The sequence below is a fragment of the Chrysoperla carnea genome, chromosome 1, assembly GCF_905475395.1.
Source record: "Chrysoperla carnea chromosome 1, inChrCarn1.1, whole genome shotgun sequence".
NCBI lineage: Eukaryota > Metazoa > Arthropoda > Insecta > Neuroptera > Chrysopidae > Chrysoperla > Chrysoperla carnea.
In genome coordinates, this window is record NC_058337.1 from 63,628,570 (window position 1) to 63,648,637 (window position 20,068).

Consider the following 20,068-nt stretch of genomic DNA (forward strand, 5'->3'; position numbering starts at 1 on the left):
AATGTGACACATTGCACGCTGTAAAAATTTCAGCTTGATATCTCTTTTCATTTTTGAGTAATCGTGATGATAGACGGACAGACAGATGACAGACAGACAGGCAGACAACCGTAAATGGACTAATTACATGATTCTATGAACACCTATACCAAAATTTTTTTCGTAGCATCAATATTTTTAAGCGTTACAAACTTAATATACTATGTGTATTTCATATACATGGTATAAAAACAGGAAAAGCAAGGAATAGTATGCTTATGGATGAACATTTCGAGAAAAAAAATTATTAAGTCATTGTTTATTAAAATTTTAAAACAAAACGAAAATTGTAAAATATTTTATTTTACATAATTTTCAAAAGCAACATCAAACACAAATTTGGTATCTTTTTTCACATTCGTCGCGGTACATTGCTCTTAATTTTAAAATATCTTTCTCGGACAAATAAGACGTAGTACCTAATTTAGTTTTATCCACACTCGGATCCTGTAATTTTAAAACAAATACAATTAGCATATTTATATTGCTTCTTATATGATGTTACCTTTGGGACAATTGTGTCATGACCATCTTTCGAAAAAGCGTAACTTGGATAATGCATTATACTGTCGAAGTCATATCCATAGCCAAAATGAGAACTATCTTCTGGGTTAGCAATCCACTCAATCCAACTCTCCTCTCCTGTAAGTAATTATTATTTGTTTTAAAATTAATTATTTTTCGGCCATGAAGATGTTTTTATATAGTTTTTCTCTGATATTTAATCGACCAGTTAACTTGGTTTGCAAATAATAAAGTTGTCCTCGTATGTGCTGTTTATTCTATTTCTAGCAAAATCTAAGTGGATGTCAAACATAGTGAGGTAAAATACGCAATCACACGCCTCTACATTCAACGATAAGGTCGTCCACAAATTAAAATATGTAGAACAATATATTTATATATATTTTAGCGTTTAAATTGAGATAGATTATTGTTTTATTGCATGTTTGCACATTAGATACAAGATCCGAGGATTTATCTGTGTTATCCAGGGTTACTATGTTATCCTGGATTTCAATTTTTAATTTTTTTCATATTCAATTTCGTTTCAAAGATTGTTTTACCACAATCAATAAACGTAAGCTATTAAAATATTTTGCAAGCCTATTTCTAAACTCCCCTTAATATGTTTACCTAGTAATTCTAAAGTAAAAACTGATACAATGGACTTTCAAAATATTTGTTTTGTAATTCCTACGGTTCTATATATAAGAAAGATGCACATGCTTATGTCCACTAACTTAGCCTAGACCATCCACATGACTTTCCGTTTTTTATTTTGAAAGTTGTGCTAAGATTCATAAAATTGTGGATCACTCGCGTACTTTTTCCTAATACGGAATTCCGCAAATCGCGTGTTCTTATTGGTTCCTGAAATTCATATATGAATGAAAAAGTAATTCATCTAAAGTATACTTAAAAATTAAAAAAGTAATTCATCTAAAGTATACTAAAGTAATCATTTCTCCGCGCGGTGACGTTACTAAAGCCATGTGTTGACGTCACTAGCGTTTTAATTAGTAGTTTAGAAAAACATAAATTAATTATTTATTTAATTTTTCTTAGTAGTTTTAGATTTAAAATAATTGAACGAGTTTTAAATAAAAAATAAATAAAAAAATATTTCGAAAAAGAATTAAATTAAAAAACATGCAGCTCTATAAGAATCGGTTTAAACAAAAAATTTGCCCATGAAAAATAGCGTTTTATTGTTCATTAGATCTAAAAATAATGTTCATAGAATACTAAGAGACCATAATAATGTCCATACAATAAGCTCCTAGCTCAAGATCTCATACCACGAAATGCACTTAGGTTTCAGTCTAATGATAATAAGAACATTTGAAACAATGAAACGGATTTTTCCATATACTTTTACTTTTTCTTAGAACTGCTTCCAATTATTAAAATTGCTAATTCACACTTTCAATCATTTATCTCCAAAGGCTAGAAATCTGGAGAGTTGAATTATAAAAATCTCACATTTTTCGCCAATGGGTTGCTAATCAATTTGATTTGTAAATAAGCATTTTTGTTCCATAAAACAATACAAACCCAAAATTAGCAAGATGTCATTTCGTATCTCAAGTTAATTAAGGTAGAAAAAAATTTTCAATTGTTCATCATTTCAATTTTAGGATTGCCAAGCACTCAAGCAAATCCATTTGGTACTTAGACAAGTTATTCTTAATCTACTTATTTTGAGATGTATTGCACTTGCAGGTAGACAATTGTAAATATCTTTAAGGTAATCCTGTATATACAACGATTATTCATGAAAGAAAAACAAAAAACTAATTAAGTTCGAATTCATTAGCGGTGAATACATAGCACAAATATAATAATGATACATGGATGAAAGTTACAAAATGAATAAATGTCTTGAATTAATCATCATTATACCTTCGATAATATGGTCCCGAAAAACATGAATATATTTATCTCGATCGTGAGAATTGTGTTCACCATAGAATCCTAAGGTATGCATTAATTCATGTAGAATAATTCTTTGGTTCACACATTCTCCCATCCGCAGACTAAGTGTCTAAAAAAAAAACAGAAAAATACTTTTACTTATGTCATAATCCATTATATATTGTGTATACTTACTTGTTCTCCGCCAATTTTTCCAACATAAGAAAAGCATCTTGGGAAATTCTCCTTAATTGCAATCCATGAATCATCTCTATCGTTTCGCTGTCTAAATCGAATACAAGATTCGTTATGGAATATTTTGAAAACATCTTTTATTACCTCAATGTCTGTATGATCTATAATAATTAATTGGGAAACAATTCTGTAATTATATTCCATAAAATTATTTTTAATAAATTTTACAAACCCCCATTTATGTATGCCAATAGGAATTACCGTTAGTCAAAAATAAATCATTAAATTTGAAAAAAGTTAAAATTTATGTAAAAATATACTAAAATATTCTGATTTCGAGTCATAAAAGCACATTTTTCTTTTAAAATATTAAAATTAAAAATAGTAATTTTTAAACTGCATATCACGTGACATAAAGCCCTGCTGTGATGTCATAGCGGTATGAATCATAGACCATTAGTTAGTTAAGAAAATTACATTAATTGTATTTTTAAGCAAATTTTAATAATATTTTTAAGTAAATAAAGTTTTTAATCCCATCTAGAGTAACTTTATTTGAAAACGGGAGCCTATGGGGAGAGAGAAATTTTACTAGAGTAACTGATTAGTAACAGTTGAAGCGGTGCAGGAAAGATATTGAATAGGTAATTCGAATTTTACGTAACGTGATGAATAGCTTGTTCGCTTGGAAGAATATGTACCCAAATAATTGTCGCCTAGCTAGAACTAGTTTCTGACCTAAGCTTCATTTAGATAAAGTCGAATTTGTCGAATTTTTGTTGTAATTTAGCAATTTTAGTTTATAAAAATTAAAAATACAATTTATTTCATTTGGTTAAAAATACATTCTATTATTTTCCTGGAAATAAAATTTATGTGACTTGATGGAGTACCTTTTTATATATTTTAAAATCGGGAAAAATAACTTGTAAATATTAAAGAATTTCTGTTTTACATCTTTTTCAAAATCGCGTCTTACTCTGCCCCACAATAAATAGTGAGTTTCATAAATGGGACCAAATAGATACTCAAAGCAGAGTAGTACACCATAGATTTCGATTTTTGTTTGCCACAGGCTAAGATTATTTTGATGAAATTAAAAAAAAATTATTCGTCCGGTAAAATGCGTCATTGAGCATGAATACTTTTCAGTTGGAAAATTTTTGCAAGATTCCGTTTAAAAAATGCTCCTAAACATAAAAGTGCTGGTTTCCTGTGGGTAACCCGGAAGAATATTGCTTAAACTTATTTTTTTAAACAACCGGTGGATAACAGTTTCCGGTGGGTAACCAGTTTTCAAGTAAAATATTCGTAAAATTTTAAAAAAGCGATTTTTAGGATTTTTATCCCATCAAAAGTGTATGAAAAAATCAAATTTATAACATGTATTGAATTTTATTTGTAGTGTAAATCTTCCTCCCGCCGGAAAATTAGAAAAACGATTTTTTGCGGGATGTTGTTGAGTAAGATTTATAATACAAAAAAACAGACACACTTTTTGGAACTATGAAAATCACAAGAATATCGTTTTCCAAATTTATGAATTTGTTTATTCGATAACTGGAGGGTTTAGAAAAAAATTTCTATGAAAATTTTTTATTAATTTTGCCCCCAATTATGTGATAAAAACGAAGCGAAAGAAAATTCTTCCAGCTTAAAATTTTCGATCCGAAAATTATTCATGCTCAATGACAGATTTTAGTCAAAAAACAAATCAAATTTAAATGAGTTGCTCAGTTTTTGTCATAAAATATTCAATACAAAATAAAATACCGATCAATTGGGTTAGGTAAATGCATAATATTTTTATTTTTAACTATATTTTATATTAAAAAAAAATTTTTTGGGAAATTTTTTTTTTCGAATCACGTACCAAGTAATGTACAATATAGGTACTGGAAATTTGCAATTCGAACAAAACTTTAGGTGTAAGGTATTAAAATACAAAAATTAAAATAAATAAGCTACCCTAGTTTTCAAAGAGGGCTTAAAATAATCACAAACAGTTTATTTGAACACATTTGATTAGGTTGAAATAAATAGTTTAACACATATTGGTTGAGCTTACTGTAACCGGATGATATTTCATATGGTACAATTCCATAACGCCACCGGGAAAGGGGATTCACCAATCCCGCTCGTAAGTGATTTCCATTCCTATTGCTTGAAATAGTTCTCCCTGAATTCTCGCTTAACAGCATATCATCTTCAAGAACTTTTGCCCACGAAACATATAGACTTCGTGAAGAAACTAATAAATAAGCAAACGATAATTACAATGTTTTTATTTTATACATTTTGTTTAAATGGAAGAAACTTTTAATCGAAATTAAACCCATAAAATAAATTCACTAATATGGAATTCATTGGTAAGCTAATTTTATGACATTTGTATTTAAATATGATTTTGGTTCTATATGTGTTTAATAAGAAACTGACTCGAATAGAATATGAAAGACGTTTTTTTGACATTTTATCAAATAGTTAGAATCTAATTACGGTACCAACTGGGAAAATGTTGGATTCCAAATTGGTCACATTGTGTAGTATATAGGCACAATTTAACTTCAAATTTGCCCACATAAAATTTTGTATGGATATACATCCACCACTCAAACAAATATTTCCAAATTTTTACGGTGGAATAACAAAGCATTTTGGGCACATATCATTTTCAAAATATTCTAGAATATTTAAATAATGCAACTAATGCAATTGCTGGGGAAACTACTTGAATTTTCGAGAGTCGGGCTCAAAAAACACGATACATGAATCAAAAGAGAATAAAATTTATATATTTTGAAGAAAATGTAAAGATGATCTAGAATTTTGCGAAATTTTCGAAGAAGTATTCAAATTGACATACAGTAGAACTCCAATTATCCGCTTTCAGAAAAAAATTTGTCCAAAAAAAGTCTAAGTGCGCTTTACAAATCATCCACTTGCACTTGTGACCACCGTCAAGCGAATGCGTGACCTGGCTGCCCAAAAACGGATGAAGACCGCAAAACAGCTTACATTGACGGAGATGTTTAAAAAACAATGATTTTTATTTCTAAACTTGTACATAAGTACATTTTATTTATATTTAAAACATGTGAAAATATCATGTTTCTTTCATTTAATTCAATAAAAAAATAGTGCAATATCAAAACGTAGCTTTTTTTCTCTCCAATGGAAATTTTTTTTAAAAAACTCCGATTATCCGAATATTTGATTATCCGAATGGGTCCCGGTCCCCATTAATTCGGATAATTGGAGTTCTACTGTAAGTGAATAAAAAGATAATAATATTTGAGAGCCCAAAGCGAAAATCTAAACGATGAAGTTATTTTGAAAGAACAAGACAGAATGTTATTTTTCAACATTACCGGGCTACGCCAGGCATAACGCCTGCGATGGATATAAATAAGTAATGAAAAATATATCCAAATCTCATTACTTAATTGCTATCGAAATAAAAAGCAAAGAAATAAATACCTTCAAATATTAATATGTGTACAAATAAACTCCTGATAAACTTCACAGACAACATGATTACGCTGACCTATCAAAATTATAACACTGTACCTTCGTATTAAAAATGCCTGGTTTATATATAGAAAAGAAAAATTATGGCCGAGATTGCATGATAAATTATTTTTACGACCAATGTCGTTGTGTGAAATAATGCAATATTACGCTATTTTCAAATCTTTTTACATGGAGAATGTAAGGGGTGAGCAATAGTAAGTTTTCTTATTTGAGAAATCGTTATACATTTCTCGAATTATAAATTCAATAAACTGTGGATAGAGTCTGGTGCGACCCTTTAGGTCACCAAGAAAAACTTCCCCGCATAATATAAAGATATAAAAATTTTAAACAATAAAAACTCGATCGAATCGTTTCGAATCGATCTAATGTTATGAAATTCTTTTCGCATCATATTGCCGTTAATACATTTCGATGGGCACCTCAACAAAGTTGATATTATTTTTTGTTCAGTCGGTAGGTTAGGAAAAATTCGAAATGACTCGGTTGAATATTATGAAAGTCTTTTCGGATCATATTGCCGTTAATAATCTTCGATCGGCATTTCAACGAAGTCGATATCATTTTTTGTTCGCGCAATATCGACGACGAAAAAAATGTCTACGGGCGTACGTACATACATGCATACATACGTACGTACACAAATACACATACACACACACATATACTTCTTCTCCAAGTTATTGTTAATGCCTCGTCAAACCATGAAACGTAAAGACATGTTGAAAATTTTGATTTCAAAAATCGGACCCATTACCATAACTTCATATGTCTGAATTTTGGTATTCAACGAAAATCAACTTCATTATCTCTTTTTTCTGTACATATATTATAAACGTAAAAGTTTCTTAGGATATGTTATGGATAAATGTACGTTTAATGCAACATTACATGTATGTCAAGTAAGAAAAGCAAATTTTCCCGACTAAATTGGTAAAAAGCCAAAAATAAGCCTCTATTTAACCGTGAATTAACTGAGGGATAATTAAGCCCTTATTTAACCGTAAATATACTGGGAAAACAAAAATTTCCGTTGTTTCCATAACGGAGAATAGTGATGCTTTTCTAACTTGACTCTGTACCTACTGGGAACTTATAAAATTTGAAAACTTAACACAATTTGTTAACGTCGAAACTCACGAGATTTTTTATTGGATTTATTTCTATTATATTTGATTACTTTAGACGCACGAAAGAAATTTTATCAAACTTACTTTATAGTATTAAAATCAGTTTGTATTCACTCTATCCTACGAAGAAAATAGTTAAATATTTTACAAAATTTCTGCTTTGCGAACTGTATTTAACAGATATTCTGAACATACTGTATGTTAAACATAGCTGCGGAAATTTACAAACAATGTAAAGTATGAAAAAAATTTTAATTAGCATTTACCTGATTTGAAATGCTCACTCAAAAAGACAAAAGCCTTTATTTAGTTTTGAGTTGGTTGACGTCATTTCATAGAATACCACGTTTATCCATATTTCAAAGAAAATATTTAAATTGATTATTAATCGGAAGATTATAATATTACCAGATAATACTTATTGAAATAATTTTCATTATATTACGTAAATTTCTTTCAGAACTTTCCGTTAACATCTATTTCATTAGTACCATACACGAATACTAAAGAGGATATTTCAAAGTGAAATAGTATTAAAACATTTTATAAATTGTATAAAACCGCAGAAAAACATGAGCTTCTGCCAAAAAGTTACTTCTCTTTTCTGTTTTACTCATAATTTTGGACTTTGATATCATGTAAGACCAAAAACGAACTTTGTTTTTGCCTTCAAGTGGTGTCAGTATACGACGAAACTACCTATTTTGTACGTTGTGCTTTGGGGTGCGGCTCTGAAAGTTTTCATTTTTTTTTTTTGCAAAACATATATTCATATAATTTTTTCCAAAATAGTTTCCAAACACACTAAGCTAACAAAAATTAAATATAAATTGACGACGGAAACATCATTTCCATCAATTATGATTTTGGCGAGTCGACTAAAAGCACTCTCGATTAAATTCGACACTTGGTTTGGCCGAGGCCGGAAGGTCTCATTTTTCAATAAAATTTTGTTTTTTTTAAAAATCGGGAATAATCCGATGTACGCCATGGAAAATATGAAATAGGCTACCTTACAATATTAAGTTTGTCCTATCATTTCTCTCATTTTTAGAAACGAATACATTTTATTTTGCTTAATTGAAATAATCCGCAAACCGACATGCAGGATACATGCCCCTCATATTTCTACTATTGACAATCGAATAAAAGTGGATACCATTTTTTCTTATTTTTTTGTTGTTACAATGTTACAATCCTGCCTAAACTATAGCTCAAATTGAGTAGGGAATGATTTTATTAAACTGTATGTGCTCGAAATACGAAAAGTGAATGCTTCACGTGACGGATGTGGAATTATTTCCAAAACTTATAGTTAGAGTTATAACGGAGTTATATCATTCAATTATTTCTGAAAACTGTCTGCCAAGTTTCAGATCTGTAACCAAAAGTGCTCCATCAAAAAGCGTATCAACCGGCAGTATTCACCAAAAAATATAACGTTTTTTTCCTTTTGTCAAAAAGAGAATATCAAATAAGTATTTTTGAAGCCGTTTCATAGTTGTGGATAGAAACTATTTTTCATAAACTTCTAAAAGATTTAATAATAGTGCTTCAACAAATATTTCTCCATACAGCTTTTAAGAATTTAAACCTGAGATATAGATAACCAAACAAAAGACGATGGCGATATTATCATCTGTATTCATCATATAAAAAATTGCCAAGGAATAATAAACATTGTCTTTCTCATTATTTTGTTGAGTTTGTAAGAGAATGTCCTTATATCCTTAAAGTACAAAATAAAAACCAAAGAACCATATTTGAAAATTTAGTCCCCAATAATCGAGTACAAACAACAGACCAGCGTTGCTTAGGTAATATTAGTAAAGCATAGTCGCAACTATCGAATATACATACATTCGATAGAAACGAAATTGCAATGTCGTTACAAATTCTCCATCTGCTAGATTAGAAGAATACAATTTTTAAACCGTTAGATAAAAAGGAAACGAAATTTACTTCATTAATGTACCTTTAGCTCGGGAAATGAAATTTCGCAAACGAAGAATTAACGGAAACTGTTATGAAAATTGTTCGCATTTCTTATTGCCAATAACTTTCGTTAAGCATATATAAAGGACAATAAAATAAGTAACTAAAAAAATTAAAACCCGGCTGCTTTAAATAAAATCTGAAAAGGAAGAAACAAGTCCCGTAGTTTACATTACAACTTTAACAGTCGGAGCCCATTATTGAGAAGATTTGAGTTGGCCTAGATTTTAATGGACCTCGACTGTTAAATTCGCTATGTAAACTACGGGACTTGTTTCTTCCTTTTCAGATTTTACTTCACGCAGTCGGGTTTTAATTTTTATTTTTGTGTGAAAAGTTGTTTATTTATTTATAAGGAACATTCCTTAAATTGAAACTTTTGTTCTATCTTTAACGGCTTACAAGATGGGTTCTACGGACCCAAGAGCCAATTGACCTATGTTGCTCATTGACGATCTCGACCTCACTTTTTACGTCTTGAGCAAGCTGTAAAATTTCAGCTTAACAGACAGACAAACAACCGGAAATGGACTAATTAGGTGATTTTATGAACATTTATAACAAAATTTAGTTCATAGCATAATATTTTTAAGCGTTACAAGCTTGGGACTAAACTTAGTATAACTTAGTATATTTCACATACATGGTATAAAAATATTTCTATAACAAAATCTGTTTGAATAGCTTTTGAATACCTTAACGGTATTTAGGAAGAAAAATATTATAAAGATATTACCGTCTTCTTTACCTTATTGTTGATGGGAATCATACACTTACTTACTTTACACTTCTTCCAGAGTAGGTATCTTTCGCTGCATGTCGTGAGGGTGGTTTATTTTGTGTGCGGTTGTTGATTTTATACAGGAAATTTCATTTCTTCAATCGGAAATGAATAACGGTGTAGTAGGTACCTGCCTAAGTATTACATAACATGTTTGCAACATATTTATATTATACAATTTTAGTTTTTTTATTTAGGGGATGTAGATAAAAATCAAGACTTTTGTTAGTTTACCTCTTGATTAGTAGTTGTAGTAACATTTTTATTTCCATATAAATGGAAGTAATAATTATCTGTAATCTTTTTGTTATGAAGAAATAGATTGCAAAGATTGTAGAATATACATAAATCTTGATTGTAACTATTCATACTTCCCGTATCTGGTTTTTTCTCCATTAATTTAAAATTTTGTTCCCCGCCTTCCAAATGATTGTATATTTAGGACTTAGAAAATCAGGCCAAATAATTTTCTCAAAAATGATATACGTGTTGACAACGAGTCTCTCTCATGTAAACGGTAACATCTTTTAAGGTTAATTTTTTCCTATTGACGTAGGAACACCTTATTGATGGACTCTGTATAAACAACAATAGTATAAAATCATGGTGTCTCGTAACTATCAGATTCGAAAAGCACAGTACAGGACAAGGGTGAAATTTTTTAATAAGATTTTTTTTCGATTTATATTAGTCTTATTTTATCGAAAATTTTATAAAAAGTAAGTTTTCGAACATTAATTTTTTGATGAAAGTGCTAAAGTACACAGTCATTGAAAGTTTTTATTTATAAAACTACGAATAAATTTGAACAGTTGCAATGTACTCTTAAATTATTATTTATCACAATTGTCACCCAAGTGCATAATTGACATCATTGGAACCAGTTGCTTACAACTTCAATCGAATAAGCGTTAGTTCTGTCTTCGTACAATGGAAAATATTTAATTAGTAAAGCAATCAATGGTAAAGTGAAAAATGTTAATTTTCGTATAAGAGCTAAGGGGAGAAGATAGTAGTTATTCCCTATGAATAGCAAACAAATTTAACACTCTAAATGAATTTTTTAATTTTAACTATAAGCCAAGTAGGTAATCTTGGTTTTAACGAAAATTTATGAGAGTATACTGTATATTCCATTTCAGAAATAAGTTAGTAAAGGTTCTACTTCTCAATAGCATACTTCCAGGAGTTGTCGACCAATTATAGTACTATATTACAGTAAGAACAAAATATTAAAAAGTACGAAACCCCATTTGCAGTGATATTAACACACTCTCTTCGATTTACTTTTTTCGTTTCATGTGGAGTTTTTTTCTTTTTTGTTATAAATGTAAATTTTCAAATGTTATCCTGGAAACATATCTAAGATTTAAATTTCATAACATCGTTTTACATTTACCTACATCCAACATAATATACAACATTAATACCTCGTTACATGTTGACTTATAGTTTTGTAAGTTTGTTAACTAAGATTTCAATCAGACAAATAAAAAATAAAAGCTTTTGATGATTCAATTTGTTAAAATTCTACTTGACAATTCAATTTCATATGCTTTTATAATGAAATGTAAAAGTTTAGGTACGTTCGTAATAAATTTTTTTTTTAAACTTTGATTGAAAAAAATTTTTTTTTTTTAATAATTGAAAATAAAAGACAATAAAAAGTGCTTTGCTTTTTTAATGGTTATATTATGTTTCGTAACAGTAAAAAGTTTTTGCGTTTGTACATATACAAACAAAATCCCCTATATTATAAATGTGAAAGTAAGGATGTTTGTTTGTTTGTTTGTTTGTTGAGCTTTCACGCAAAAACCAGTGAACATATTTGAATGAAACTGTACAGCAATATAGCTCATACAATCAGAACACATATAATTTAAAAAGATATAAAGAAAAAAATTAAATTTATTATTCTATGATAATCCTTTTAAACCATAAATTAAAGATTTCTGTAAAAGTTTATAATAGTAAATGCCAAACAATTCCTGGCCTCCATTGCCGATTTGAATTAGTACTCAATGAATTATGACTATTTTACACTTTAAAAAAAATTGAAAATTGTGTAAATATTTTATGTGTGTAAAGCAATTCCATCGGGTGTTATGGAAGGTAAATAAGTGAATCAAGAGAGGTCGAGATTATAAAGCGTGATTTTTATTTTAAGCCCAGTGAAGCGGGCGGGTATCCAGCTAGTATCAAATAAAATCTCTTCCGAAAACAAAAAGCACTTTAATTTTTCAATAAATTCCCAACACATTTTTGTTTTCATAATAATAATATTGAATTTTAAATGTAAATATTTTATAGCTAACAATAATTAATGGAAAATTATGGAACTTTTTACATGCTACAATTTCAATTATGACTGTCTGATCCACATAGACAAGTAGGTCACTAAATACCTACTTGTCTATGTGGATCAGACAGTCCCGTTTCGTTTTTGGATTTTTAGAAACCTTGGAAATATTTTAAAAGCTGATTCAACATAAAAACAATATATAAAAACGCCCTAGTTGCTATATTCTAGACAAAGTAATTTGTACTGAAAGTAACATTGGCCACAGAATCTGGCATTGGATGCATTCAAGGATCTTTATCGCTTAGCCTTACTAAAGTATACTTAACTATTTCTCCTACTTCAAACTAATTCATTGGATTTCTTTCCATAGAGTAAAGAAACACTGTTTATGGCAAAATAATTTACAGATACTTTTTTATCTTGCATATACGCCAGTCAAATCCTGCATTAAAATCACAAGACGCGATTTAAAGCTACTTTTTGGTATATTATTTGAACCCCATAGGGAAGCTATTTTGATATATTAAATTTGAAACAATTGAAGCTAATCCACAGCTTCGTATATCTAATAGTTTTGGAGATATGATGCTTGAAAAGTTTACATGGTTTTAATGTTAATTATAAGTTTTGCTTATATTAAACTGTTAAAGATTTAAGATCGTTTAAGTGTAAAAAAAAAAAAAAAACTTTTGTTTGAAACAATTTTTCGTGTGAGGGGGCAATTTGGGGCCAATTTTTGGTGTTTATATTCTCCAAAAATATAAAAAATAAAAAGACGAAAATTTGTAGGTAGCTCTAACGAAAAATACGTAAAACAACTTCTAGAAAACTAGAACAAATTGCGAATGGAAGGTGATGTAAAGATGCTTTGTTGGTATGTTATTCGGACCTCTTAAGAGAGTGTGAAACTACGTTTCGCAAGAAAAAAAAGTATACTACCTGCATAATAGGTGAATAACAGAAAAAAAAGTTCGAAATTTGGAGCACACCTTTTTTTTGCTTGCAAAACGAATTTTCACACTCTCCTTAGGGTTCCAAGTAACATACCAAAAAACCAGCTTTACGTTTTATCCAGCTTTATATTTATCGCGTTTTGTGATTTTTATGTAAAATTTGACTGACGTAAATTATGACTTATTGAAAATAACTTAACGTCTGATGTGAGTCAGGAATGTTGGAAAATTTATATTGAATTTTAGAATATATATGCTTATTTAATCATATAAAGCGATGTTAATGTAAAAGTTTATAAAATTTTCATTTATTATTCTTTCATGTATACCATATATTAAGTTTTTAAAACATCATTTTTCCCGTTTATTTTTCAGGTGTTTTTCTCATGAGATGCAGACGAAACTTAATCCTTTAAAAGGCCTTGTTTGAATAACATAAGCAGTAACAAACGAATACATTTAGAGGTTAGTAAAGTATATACAAATATTAACTTTTAATATTTTATTTGTGTTTAATGGATTTTTGATAAAATATTTTTTTTTTACTGTGCAAGAGCCTTATGTATCTTTACGTGTGTAAGGGAGAATGCTGTACCTTAGGTCATAAACAGTAATGTCGTTTTTAAACCATTTAAAGGTATTGGAAATATTCTCTCCTCATGACACCATTGATTCACAAACTATCTATTTTTTGAGAATGAACTTATTTTCCTTCATTACCTAAAATGATAAACTTGGTAAGTACGTGGTTCACATTCTACTTTCTATGTCAACCTGGAATATGGCATAAAAAATAGTCCGTAAATAAACAACGATTGTTGATTTCTCATTTTTATTTTGTTAGGAAAAAGAACATGTATTCCCCCGGTAGCTGATTCTATGGTACATAATTTTTGTCTTTATATACTTTGCATACCAAAGATAAGAATACATTTCGAGAAACTGAAGGGTGACCTAAGGTACATTATCATCAAGGCATGATACTTTACCCTTTACAATGATTTTGTTTTATTGATACAAGAAGGTTTTTTATAAACAGCTTTTCGTGATAAAAAAGTTATATTCGCTGTCATCTTATCATTTCCTTTAAATATTTTTATTTTGATGATTATTTTAATATTTTCTTGAATTTTAAAATAAAAGATTTTAAAATGTCTTTTTGACGATTAACTTTCGGGATTATTGTTACATTAGAAAAATACACAAAAAGTTTGTTAGAAATACTCCAGGAGCTTGTATGATTAATTCGTAACATTTCACTTTCAAAATATCTAGTATTTAGATCTTTAACTAAAATGCAAATATATTTAGAAACACTCAAGTTAAAAAAAAAAACAGAATTGAGAACCTCCTCCTTTTTTGTTTGAAGTCGATTAAAAATGAGCGCAATAATAGTTTGACCAAAGTTGCTTAGATGAGCTAAACAAAGTTTACAAAATGATTGCTGATACTGACTTTACAAGTGCATATTGTTATTGTATATTCTAAGTAAGGACCTATATAAAATTAAAGTTCTCAATCACCTACAGAAAGATAAATCATTTGAGTGAGTACAACTTTAAACGTTTGCGTAGTAACCTTCCAACATGCGGCTTTCATATACTCCTTATAATTTCTAACTACATTATAATATGTGAGTAATTGTACCAAGTCCTTTTACGGGTGTTATGATTAATTAAAAAAAACATGTAGATCTTAGAGTCTTACGTAAAAGTTTGCCCATTGAATTTCGCAGAATTGATGCTTTATATATGAATATGGTTTTATCAGTTTTCAACAAACACAATTTAACTTTAGTGATTTTGAATTTTCATATTTTTTTGTCCTAACCTTTATACATGACATATGGTTCATTTCAACCGTTAATTGTCAAGATATGACGAATTATATGTGACTCTATTTTCTCGTAAGTTAAAGAGAGCACTATCACACAAGTGATCTTAACGGCTCCAAAACTGATAAAAAATGATTAAATACGTATTTCTCATTATTTCAAAATTGTAGACCCTCAGCAAAAAGGGAGGTAGACCGTCGAATACTGGTCACCCGGTTCATCTATTAATATATTCTCACATAAATAGAAACCAAAAATGCTAATAAAACCTCAAATTTTATATAGTGTGGTTTTTCCATTATGAACAAAGATCAAGAAAAATTTTATCAAAATAAAAAAACTTTTATAAGATCATTTTATTGAAACCACCATGAGAATCATATCTGTATCTCATACTCCAATTTCTATAAAATATTTAAATTAATTTCGACCACTAGATTTAAATGAAAGATAATAAAAAAGATGTACCTGCATACTTTAAAAGCCATAAAATTAATTTTACTTTAATTTTTTAAGTTTACAACGAAGTGTTATCTTATAGAAGAAGACAAGTATGGACTGACGTCAAATCAATATAAAAGCAAGCAAAAAAATTTCAACGATGATATCGCACTCTACTTATGTAGTTGTGGGCCGTATACCTACTGAATTCCCATATAAGCACTGCCCGATGCAACAGCGGAATCCTTTATCAGCCAAAATTGCCATAAAATACTCTTGAAGGTATCTGATATACAGCTTGTTTAATTTAAGTTACTTGTTTAATTAGGAACCTGTTATTTAAGAGTCCAATACAGATAAAATTGTTGAATTTTACAAGCTAAGCTAAATGGAGTTTTACTTTCGAAATTAGTATGAAACGCGCAAACAATATTCTGCGTTGGAAAAAACTAAAATAAATTTCGTTTAGAATATTCGTTGAAAATAGCAAATTCTAAAAATTTTGTGCAAACAACTTTCATTTAAAATTATGTAAAAAGCATGTAAATATAAGTAGCTCAAACCTTCAATAAACACGTAGATAGAGAGTGGAATAATAAATGCAATAGAAAATAATTTGAAATTTCGTTTTAGAATCATTCCAAAGAAATTCTTCTACTCTCCATTGTTTGAGTTGAAGCGAAATAATTATTTATCAAATTGTTTTCAATACTACAAATTAGTTCTGCCATACAAATCCACTATGAGAATTAGATCATTTTCTTAAGCATAACTGCGTTATATTAAATATTTTAAATTAATTCAAATCAACCACTAGAGTAAATTAGCGTATTGAACCAAAAAAAAAACCGTTATCAAACAATAAAAAAAAAAAAAAAAAAAAAAAAAAAAACAGATAAAATTGACCAAAAAAACTGAAATAAATTAATTTTTTTTTTCCAATATTAAATTTAAACCATTCAATGAACTGTTTAATTTAACCTAAATAATAATATAAAACATGAATACAATACAATAATAATATGTATATTATGCATATTATAAATTATATTTGAATTCTGTATTATATTATTATAATATCAAACATAACCACAAAATACAAAACCAATAATAATACGGTTAGGTTAGACCATTATAATATAAACTTATTGAAGGTATATACTCTTTTGTTTTTAGTTACGTCACTCATTATTTGACTCTTCAATATAAAATAATATACAATGTAAAATACTTTCATGAAATAAACACATTGAGAAATCAGCAGTACATTTGTACACAATCAGCAACACAAGAATTGAGGAGCTTATCTGCAAACCGGGTTTTGTCACATTCGGTGGATTTTTCAGGAGGGAGAAAAAACTGATACAACTATCTCTTTTTAAAATTATTTGTTGAATTTTTTTCTGCTCTTTTATATTAACTCCTTAAATCAATTTAAATACTAACTTTACCTTTAAGTAAACAATAAAGTGTTAAAAATCAACATTATAGTTTGGACAAAACCCGTTTTGCAGGAAATGTTTGGACAAAACTCGGTTTGAATAAAATTATCTTGGACAAAACTCGTTTTGAATGCAAACGTGTTTATTGATATCAACATCAAAAAGGTAAACACAGTTCTGTTATAGGGTTCATAAACAGTTCATTATATGTGAAGGTCGCACCTTTCCTCTGCTAGACAGTCACACTCTTCTTCTTCAGCTTCTTGAATAGCTGTTGGATTTTCAAAAATAATGTTCTTATACCACATAAGCCGTAGATCTTCTAAAGGTTCCTTGTCAGCCCAGTTTTCATCAAACATTTTCTGTAGGAGTTTGTTCACATCATTCTTCTTCGCTTGCGTAATTGCATGACCAACAGGTACATTTTGAAGCTGAAGTAACCAATAGGTGGTTAGTCACATGAGCAAAAGGACAGTTCCTATTGGCTGAGTGGACAAAACACGGTTTGCATTGCTAGAACCCTACCTCTTCTGGTGGACAAAACACACTTTGCACAAAACCTTCATTTTCAACATCAGTTTTTAATGGGAAAAATATTTTTTTGCACAAAATGGAATACTGTTTCTGATGTAAACGAGCCTATAGAGTAATAATCAATCAAAACCCCACTTTGGAAATTTTTGGACAAAACCCGGTTTGCAGATAAGCTCCTCAATTATATTCTTGATTCATTTTTACTCCGCTTTTTCGAGGGGATGATTTTCCAACCAATCATCGTTCTTAATAGTAAAGATTACACGACATTTTCGAGTGGTTTGTTCCCGGTGGAGCTATTTCTTGTAGTCGAGTTCATAATTCGGATTTCTAGTATCCTATCTACTCTGAAAAAATAGTTTACAGGGATTTAGCTCTTAAAATGTCTAGTTTATAATGCACTCTACCGATTACACTCTACCTTTGTAGCATGATCGACATTATTTTATATAAACTCACTGATCCTATATGAGCTGAATAAATGAGCTTTATCCTTTAGTTTAATTTTACTTCTGTTATCTTTAGTCTGGTAGTTTCTTTTGTTTGTGTGATTTTATCCTCAACTCTACAAGATCATTCATATTGTGTAAAATATCTATTAGATTTTACACAATATTTAGAATAAGATATAGGATCTAGCTATTGGATTTAAAGCATCGGTTGCCAGGTTTTCTACGTGGCTTTAGTGCTTTTTTGTGCCTTGTGCCCATTTCGTATCTCTGAAAATTTTACTGAATTCCATAATTGAATTTTATCAGATTAAGTACAAATTTTTTCACAAGCTTTTATTTAGTTTCACCTGTCCCGTTGTCTGTCTGTAATCAAATCTTGCAAGTCAAATTTGATCCACTTTCCGGTTCCGATTGAGTTGAAATTTTGCATGTACATTAAGTTTGGATGACAATGCATGGTAAGGTTGGGGCGTCCTGATTTTCCCATCGCTTCCACCATATTTTATATACAAACATATTTTTTAGTCTTAAATTAAAAAGTTTAATAAAAAATACTTTTTAAGGGGCAAGATTTTTTGCTACAAAAAAGTAGAAAATAATTTTATCTATGAGTCACTGATACCCGACTATTTGTAAAAGCATGGATTTCCTTGGACCTCTAACAAGACTGCTTCCTGTAGTAGTTTCTTTTAATCATATGAGCTGATTTTGGTTATCGCTGAAGAAAATCGCGAATTATTTTATGGTGGGTCTACGCATAAATTTTCCCATTCAACGATTGATTTTTAATATGTTTATAGAACAAAGCTCTGTTTGTACTTATCCTGCGGGGGTTGTAGGTCATATGTATTTAAAATAGTGATTTTATTAGTGTGTTTGATGAGACAGAGGATATCAGAGAAATATCATTACCAACAAAGATATCAGAGAAGCCAGTATTCTAATTTATGTACGTGCAACATCTATCCATTACCAAGTTTGTCCATATGTGGTTGAATTGTAGAACGATAGTGATAGTGTATCTATCCATACAATATAGTATGTGCTCTGTTGTTTTTGTGGTTCACTTTTATGTTGATTTTGTATAGATTTAGTAGCTTCATAATAGCATTTCCACATTACATTTAAAAGCAAATTTCCTTCATTATGGGTATTATTGACTATACAAAAATAACTTCTACGATAATGTTAGTGTTCCAGGAGATAATAGGCGGAGCTAGAATATGATATTGCACCGCCTCGTTTTTTTAAAAATGACCCTCGCCTCGTCACGGCCTCGGTGGAATGTTTACTACCCTCGCTTTGCCTCAACCTCGGCCGAGGTAGAATGTTGACTAGCATCGCCTTAATATTCATGAATGTACATAATATATATGTTTAAAAAAAACTTATTAGAAATTAAATGTCTTTGAAAACGCGGGATAAAAGTTACTTATTTCTCTAAACTTAGTATATTTACTACTTCTAAAAAACTACTTATACTATTTCTAAAAATATTTTAGTTCAGAAACTCGCAAAGCGAATGTGTTTCACATGTTCCAGCTCGATTTAAGAATGTATCAAAGATACCATTTTGAAATATTTTGCATATATATAAATTAATTTAATACATAAGATAGGGCGGCGCCAACGGAAGCAACTGCTTAACCCTTGACAGTTTTACCACATTCTTGTCATTTATTACTCGATATTTATTTTTCGCTCGAATTCTGTAAAGATTTTCATATATATTTCGATATTTAAAAATATTTTATAAATTTCATCTCTTTATTTACCCTCTTCCTACTGTGGCTGTCAACGCTCTTGACACATACTCACTGTCTTTCTTATTAATACATATAATCAGTGTTATAACTGCACTGTTATTATTTTTTACTAAATTGTCTACAAAAAGCCTTTTGGTATGATAGTTAAATATACACTGATTATTATATTGTAAGCTACACCATAATATAGAAAATATCAACAAAGAAAGATAATAGTATATATTTCAAAAGCATACCAAACATATTGTTATG

General features: G+C 29.3%; 1 protein-coding gene across 1 annotated transcript; it reads right to left on the reverse strand.

Moving 5' to 3' along the window:
• Nucleotides 1-359: 359 nt before the first annotated feature.
• On the reverse strand, nt 360-6,211 carry LOC123306148 (zinc metalloproteinase nas-8-like). Its single transcript, XM_044888043.1, has 6 exons — nt 6,133-6,211; nt 4,721-4,903; nt 2,653-2,813; nt 2,446-2,587; nt 545-681; nt 360-486 (listed from the first exon to the last, which is right to left on the reverse strand). The coding sequence occupies exons 1-6, from the start codon at nt 6,185-6,187 to the stop codon at nt 367-369; spliced, it is 798 nt and encodes a 265-aa protein (XP_044743978.1). The 5' UTR covers nt 6,188-6,211; the 3' UTR covers nt 360-366.
• Nucleotides 6,212-20,068: the final 13,857 nt, after the last annotated feature.

Excerpts from the sequence above, each read along its gene's own strand:
- LOC123306148 (XM_044888043.1), bottom strand. The coding sequence starts at position 6,187 with ATGTTGTCTGTGAAGTTTATCAGGAGTTTATTTGTACACATATTAATA. Across the intron at positions 2,588-2,652 it reads GAAAAATTGGCGGAGAACAA|ACACTTAGTCTGCGGATGGG; the intron begins GTAAGTATACAC and ends TTTTTTTTTTAG. Across the intron at positions 487-544 it reads ATGACACAATTGTCCCAAAG|GATCCGAGTGTGGATAAAAC; the intron begins GTAACATCATAT and ends TTAAAATTACAG.